The following is a 7999-nucleotide window of genomic DNA, read 5'->3' as shown; positions in this document are numbered from 1 at the left end:
GTCTTGAAAACAACAAAGTAACGTAAATAAAATATGACATTTATATAAATGCAAACGTACAAACGTAACGATGTGTCTCGCTAACGATGAAGCCCTAATACAGATATTAAAGCTTATCATTGTTAATATTGTACACTTTGAGTTTGAACTTTACTCAAATACCAATGAAACAAACAATACCAAGGCGAAAATACGAATGTAAAATTTATAATTTTTGCAAATTATTAACAAGATTTTACCTCAGAGCGAGAGAGAAAACCTTTAAAAAACAAACTCACAAATTTAACAACAAAGCGTTCGGGTGCGAATCTTTTTACACAAGTCTTAAAAAGAAGCAAGTTGCACTTTAAAAGTTGTTTATAATTACAAAAAAAAAACGTTTTTACCAAAAACTTTATTCACAAAATGTTTACCTCATCAGCATTAATTACCAATAACCTCATCACCCCCCCTCACCCGCCTCACACTTTGACTTTGGCGGGAAACTTAAAAAAAAAGATCCCCCCACCCCCAACAATATCGTAATATTGCAGAAAATTTTAACAATAATAATATATACTTTGCTTTTGTTAGAATTGTATTTCAAATGTTTTTTATATATATAAAAAAGATTTCCGCGTACCGAAATTGTTTTTTTTTTTCAATAGCACCCCTCTGGACAAGAATGGTACAGTCGGTAAAGTCACGTAGGTGAAAGAAAATAATAAAAAAAAATTAAAATAAATAAAATAAAATCACGACGTTTCGATTGCAACACAATCATCATCAAGGTGTGAACACCACAGCAAGAACATGTATCAGTATAATTTATCAGTAAAATTATCAGTATAAATTATCAGTATAAATTTATCAGTATAAATGTTCTTGCTGTGGTGTTCACGCCTGATGATGATTGCTTGTGTTGCAGTCGAAACGTCGTGATTTAATGTTATTTATGTTGATCTTTTAATTTTATTATTTTATTTACCTACGGGACTTTACCGAAATAACCAAGAATGTGGATCCTTAAAAGTTACAGCCCAATGTTGTAAAAAAACTTCAAACACCAAAATATATAGCACAGAATCTTTAACAGGAGTTCAACAACAAACACTAAATTATGCCAACAACGAGAAATTAAGAGAAGATACGAGAGAGTGGGGCAGAGACGGCTTATACTGTAGGGAAGGTTTAAATAAAGTCGTGATTTATTTTATGTTATATTCATCAAAGAGTATTGATTCAAATGAAGATTAAATAAAGTTGATTTGTTATTCTGGTTCACCCCCCACTCCCTCACAACTTTTGTCAAGAAATTTATAGCCGTAAATAGATGACTTAAAAACAGATTCCTGCCACAAAACAAAAATCGTCTTTGTAAAGTTACCTCCGAGAGAGTGAGAGAGAGGAAAACTTCGGCTACTGGGTTAATGTTGGGGCCCTGTAGTGAGATTAAGTAGAACACATATAGTGGGGTGAGGGTTAATCAGCGGATACTACAATATGGGATCGTATTTATGGGATTTACCCCTAAGCCATAGTACACGATAGGATGTCCATTGTATAAAACCTCTGTAGGAATTTCAATGAAACCTCTGTAATGTAGTGGAACCCCACATCGTATCAGAAACAATCCCATTGTTACATCTCCGCTATATGGGATTTGAACCGGAAGCCATGGTTTTAGGGGATTATCCCCCTCACTGTAGCCTTAATTGCAGGACTAGGAATTCCAATGTAATTTCAGTACTGGTGGGATTTATATTAAATTTATATTAAATCCCATTGCAAATTCAAAGTACTATAGAATTTACGCGGGAACTATCTTGCAGTGCCATGTGAAATACACTGCCACCTTTTAAAAATATACCATAGTACTCCAGGAATTCCAATGAAACACCGATACTATAGCATTTACGCCGTAACCTTAGGTCTGTACTGCAATATAGAATTGACACTGGGACCCACCGTATTATAGGAACCCCTAGGGAAATGCCATTACATTACACTGAAAGCCAGAGCCATATAGTATTATACCACGGTACTGCACTATAGGAATCCCATTGTAAACTCTAAACTAAGGTAATTACAGTACAGTACACTGGAAGTCGTAGTAATAGAGAATCAACACTAGGAGCCAGACTACTATAGGATTTCCATTGTAACCTCTAAACAATAGAATTTGACACTGGAATCCATAGTAAAATAGAATTAACACTGGAACCAGTTGTATAGGATTTACATTGTAATCTCTGTACTATAGCATTTTACACTGAAACCAGTCCTATAGAATTAACACTGGATCCAGAGAGTACTATAAGACTTCCATTGTACCCTCTGTACAATAGCATTTTACGAAGGTGCTTTTTACATTTAAAACTGCTAATGCATTGATTAGGATGAACTTGTGACCAACACAACTGTGATTATTTATACTTGTAAAATGTATCGATTAGGATTAACTTGTGACCAACACGACTGGATTATTGTTTATAATTGTAAAATGTATTGATTAGGATGAACTTGTGACAACTGTATGATTATTTATAATTGCCAATGTATCGATTAGGATAAACTTGTGACCATCACAACTGTACGATTATTATTTACAATTGTAAAATGTATTGATTAGGATGAACTTGTGACCATCGCAACTTTATGATTATTATTTATAATTTCCAATGTATCGATTAGGATGAACTTGTGACCATCACAAATGTATGATTAGTATTTATAATTGCCAATGTATCGATTGGAATCAATTTGTGACCACCCAAAATAAGGGTTGTGGGTCTCCTAGACGACTTTTTGACCCTGGAGTTGAATTCATAATCAGAGTATTTAGTTAGTACTGGAACGTTGGCTGGCTCAACGTTGCTTTCAACAACGGGCAGTTGTAGAGACGACGCCGGGCCAATGATGGCTGAGAGATTGAGAGGTCCAATGTGAAGCAGGGTCAGACAGATCGCACACACACACACACCGCCACTCCACATTACTATGGCTTACACTGCGCGTGTGGTCTGTGTGAGATTCACATCTCGGCTGTGGGGGGGGGAGGGGGGTCACGGGAGGGGGGGGGGGTGAGGGCAAAAGGTCACCCACCCACCACCCCCCCCCCCGAACGAAAAGACAGACAAAACGAGGCGACACGGATTCGAGCAATAAATAGATTTATAAATAGTGTAACATTTACAAGAAAGATCAAGGAAGGAGGGAAGGAGGGAGGGAGGTACCCCCCCTCCCCCCCCCCAAAAAAATAATTAAAACCCAAGAGCTATTGATAGGTGATGATAAAAAATCAAGGGAAGGAAAGAGGAAAATATTCGGTTATTTTTTTGTGTTTTATTATTCAAGGAGGGAGAGAGGGGGGGGTAATGACGATCAAACCAATGAAGGAGAAATCTGCAACAGCAAAAAAAATATTTAAATTTTGAGCTTCGTGAAACTCGTAAGCGGGCACGACAAATAATCTTGTCGTGATTTTAAAACCGAAAAAAATTAAAGCGACGCGAGTTGATGGGTGGTGTTGGTGGGTGGAGGTTGTAAGTGGTGTAATGGGTGTGGGGGGTGATGTGGTGGGTGGATGATGTGGTGGGTGGATGATGTGGTGGGTGGGGTGCTGGGTTCGTGATGTGGATGGTGTGGGGGTGGTGGGTGGGTGATGTGGTGTGGGGTGAGTGATGTGGTGTGGTGTGGGGTGGTGGGTGGGTGATGTGGTGTGGGGTGGTGGGTGGGTGATGTGGTGTGGGGTGGTGGGTGGGTGATGTGGTGTGGGGTGGTGGGTGGGTGATGTGGTGTGGGGTGGTGGGTGGGTGATGTGGTGTGGGGTGGTGGGTGGGTGATGTGGTGTGGGATGGTGGGGTGGGTGATGTGGTGGGTGATGTGGTGGGTGGGTGATGTGGTGGGTGGGTGATGTGGTGTGGGGTGGTGGGTGATGTGGTGGGTGGGTGATGTGGTGTGGTGGGTGGGGTGCTGGGTGGGGTGCTGGGTGCGTGATGTGGTGGGTGGTGTGATGTGGGGTAGTGGTGGTTGAGTGATGTGGTGGGTGCGTGATGTGGTGGGTGGTGCGATGTCGTGGGGTGGTGGATGTCGTGGGGTGGTGGGTGGGTGGTGTGGTGGGTGGTGTGATGTGGGGTAGTGGTGGATGGGGAGCTGGGTGCGTGATGTGGTGGGTGATGTGGTGGGTGATGTGTGGGGTGGTGTGTGGGTGATGTGGGTGATGTGGTGTGGGTGGTGGGTGGGTGATGTGGGGGGGGTGGGGTGGTGTGTGGGTGATGTGGGGGGGTGGGGTGGTGTGTGGGTGATGTGGTGGGTGGGTGATGTGGTGGGTGGGTGATGTGGTGGGTGGGTGATGTGGTGAGTGATGTGGGTGATGTGGGGTGGTGGGTGATGTGGGGTGGTGGGTGATGTGGGTGGGTGGGTGAGTGATGTGGGTGGTGAGTGATGTGGTGGGTGGGTGAGTGATGTGGGTGGGTGGTGGGTGATGTGGTGGGTGATGTGGTGGGTGGGTGAGTGATGTGGTGGGTGGGTGAGATGGGCGCACGAGGAGATATCTTTATTTATTTATAACAAAAACGGGCTGAACGCAGAACGTCGTACAAAAGTATAATTTTCCACCTCAACCTTTGTTTTTAAAATCTTTTCACGTTACAAAAAAAACCAAAACTGTCATTGTACAAGGTGTATTATTGTCCCAAAGAAGACTGTGGTCGATTTTATTTGTATTTTTTTTTATAATTTTAAGTTTTTTTTAGAACTTTTGCGTCATCGTTATATAGAAATTTTTTTCTTTTATTTTTTTGCAACTTTTTTTAAAATTGTTTTTTTTTTCATTAAAGAAGTCTATAAGCTACAATATAAAACATCAAAAAAGAGGAAAATACTAGCTATGTGGAGAAAAAAGCCAGGCTGGCAAAGGTAGATGCTATATAATCTGTACACAGGCATCATTATTTATCACTGCTGTGAAACAATGCAGATAGTTTAATAACAATCTTAATAATTACAAAATATCTGAAAACCAAATTTTCTGCTTTCTTTAAATCAGTAGTCATCATCTTAACGATGAGCGTCACACGCACGCGGTATAACGGGAGGGTGAGGAGGAAGGGTGAGGAGCGGGGTGAGCCAACGCATCACATTCGACTAAATATCGGAGAGAGACTGAGAGCGAGAGAAGTTGAACATGTTTCTTTAGTCGGCAGAACAAAACTCGGCAAGTGATATCATTCCCAAAGAGCAAAACAACTAAAACCATCCCCGACATTTTACAGCGCTCACTCGAGTCTGCTTCGTCTGTACGGAACCGATGAGACGTGGGGGGAAGGAGGGATGGGTGGGTGGGGTTGGGGTCAGAGGTCGCAACCGGGTACCCGATACCCGTACCCGGCCGTTTGCGACCCTGGTGCGGCCGGGTACGGGTAGGCCGTGAGTCACTGGTGAGTAACCGTTTGTCACTCATTTCGGGTAGGGTACGGGTACAGGTAGGGAACGGCTACCCGTACCCGGCCGGGTATGGGTACCCATTTGCGACCCTGGTGCGGCCGGGTACGGGTAAGGAATCAAAACCCGTTTGCGACCTCTGGTTGGGGTTGGGTCAGGGCTGTTATTATTCAGTAGGCCGCAGTTTGCTGTTGCCTCCCCACTCACCCAGCCACCCACCCAGCCGGTCACTCGCTCACCCACCCACCCACGCGGCCACTCACTCACCCAACTCATCCACCCCACCAGGGCCGTTAATGTCCCACAGGCCACAAGGAGGCACGCGTGCCCGCACTTAAGCCCTACGGCAACTAAAATCGCGGGGCCTTAGAAAACTCAACAAGACCCATGGCTTGTCTGATTTGTCAAAAGATAGCCAATTATGATGATAGCAACAACAAATACACCTGTTGAGATCGTCCAATATTTTTAAAATGCCCACACACCTTGGCTTTTGTTTCTCTCTCTCCCCGTCTCTCAATCGCCTCCGACTAAATCTGCTCCATCGGCGGCGCGCTCCCATCCGACGCGGGGGCAGCACACAGACTAAAGTAGCGTCGTGTCCAGCGGCGGGCTGACTAAGAACCGCGCGAGAGAGGCAGGCGGAACGGACAGTGGCGGTAGGCAGAGGTCGCAAACGGGTTTTGATTCCTTACCCGTACCCTACCCGAAATGAGTGACAAACGGTGACTCACCAGTGACTCACGGCCTACCCGTACCCGGCCGCACCAGGGTAGCCGGGTATCGGGTAGGGTACGGGTATCGGGTACCCGGTTGCGACCTCTGGCGGTAGGCAAGTAGTGACAGGGGGGGGGGGGGGGGGCAGCAGCAGTGACCAACTGTTGGAACGTCGTCACTCGAGCGCCTAACGAAACAGAGGTCGCCTCGGGCGTACAGCAATCTTAATACGGCCCTGGGGGGGTGGGTGGGTGGTGGGGGGGTGGGTGGGGGGTGGGTGACAAATGACGACGACGATAAAATTAACAAGATGTGAACAACGAAACGAGAAGTTAAATTTTTGTTTATTCAATACGGTTTCTAAATATGTCAACAAGCCGGCCACCCCCTCTCTCGCTCTCTCGCTCTCTCTCCGCTCTCACTCTCTCTCTCCGCTCTCACTCTCTCACTCTCTCTCAAGACTGCTGTCAAAACACACACCGAGGGGGGGTTGCATAGATTAACAAGTTTTTGCTTTCACGACAGCAGTCCCCCCGGCTGGGGCATCACGAACAGCGTTTTCACCGAAATCCCAAAAAAATAAAATAATTTTAACCGAGGAGAGAGAGAGGAGGAGGAGGGGGGAGTGGGAAGAAATGAAAAATATTCGACGGACAAAATTAAAAACTCGCGCGGCGGGAGGGGGAGTGGGTGGTGGCGGCGATGTCCCACGGACACGTTCCGTGTCTTCTCCATGTCCCAGAGACGGCGATCGCGTCGCGAGTGTGCGGGGAGGGGGGGGGGGCCCCCACGTTCTCGTGGGGGTTGTGTGGGTGGCGGCGGGGGGGCGATGGGTTGCTGCCGCCCCCCCCCATCCCAAGACCGCCACACCCCCACCCCTCCATCCTCTGTGGGCTCCCCCCACTTGTCGCTGCTGCCGCCACCGTCGCCACCGCCGCTGCCTTCCCCGTGGCTCCACTCCCCTCCCCCCCCATGGCTCGCTCCTCACACCCGTGGGGCTCCAAAACCTTACCCCCTCCGCCCCCTCTACCCCCACGCACGGGCGGGCGGGCGGGCGACACGCCACCCACGCCGCCCACGCCACCACCCCTCCACGCCCTTCGTCCGCTCTGCGCTCCGCGCGATTCGTACTCAAGGGTCAGGTCGGCTTTGCGTCTCCGCCGACTGAAGCTCTCTTCCTGCCGGTGGCGGCGACGCCTCCTCCTCCTCATATCCACCAACGCTCTGAGACGGCGTCCCGTCCCGCGTTGCTCCTTCGCCATCATCGGCGGCGGCGGCTTCAGCGGTGGCTTCAGCGGCGGCGGTAGAGGGCGGAGGCAGCGGCCTTCATCAGGAGGTTATGGACGGAGGTGCAGCCTGAGAGGGGAGAGAGGGCACGGAGCGGTTCAACGGGAGGCAGTAACGGTGGCCGCGTGTGCGGTGTGCAGCGTGTGTGGTGTGCGACGTGCGGTGTGCCACTTGCGTTGTGCAGCATGCGGTGTGCGATGGGCGTAAAATTTGTTCCCCCGCCGTCGATTTGAGACTGAAACAGGAGGAGGGATTTCACCGCAACTCCGTGGCTGTTTGCCTGATGGTTGTTGTTGTTACGGTTGTTGTAACTACCGGCGAAACGTCACGGTACTTGAATTTTAAATGTCGTAGTGGGTTTAACTCTCCAACACACAGCCACCGGTTAGTGCTGTACTAGTAACGAATTGTAAATGTTGTAGTGGGTTTAACTCTCCAACGCACAGCAACCGGTTAGTGCTGTACTAGTAACGAATTGTAAATGTTGTAGTGGGTTTAACTCTCCAACGCACAGCAACCGATTAGTGCTGTACTAGTAACGAATTGTAAATGTTGTAGTGGGTTTAACTCT

General features: G+C 47.4%; 1 protein-coding gene across 1 annotated transcript in view; it reads right to left on the bottom strand.

Annotated features, from left to right (window-relative positions):
* Nucleotides 1-3135: 3135 nt before the first annotated feature.
* Nucleotides 3136-7999, bottom strand: part of LOC144952252 (lysine-specific demethylase 6A-like) — a 56984-nt gene continuing 52120 nt past the window's right edge. The window contains 1 exon segment of the mRNA XM_078882683.1: nucleotides 3136-7497. Coding sequence (XP_078738809.1) covers nucleotides 7471-7497 — 27 coding nt within the window. The 3' untranslated portion in view covers nucleotides 3136-7470.

The sequence above is a fragment of the Lampetra fluviatilis genome, chromosome 66 (assembly GCF_964198595.1).
Source record: "Lampetra fluviatilis chromosome 66, kcLamFluv1.1, whole genome shotgun sequence".
Classification (NCBI taxonomy): Eukaryota; Metazoa; Chordata; class Hyperoartia; order Petromyzontiformes; family Petromyzontidae; genus Lampetra; species Lampetra fluviatilis.
This window is presented reverse-complemented; position numbering and strand designations above follow the sequence as displayed.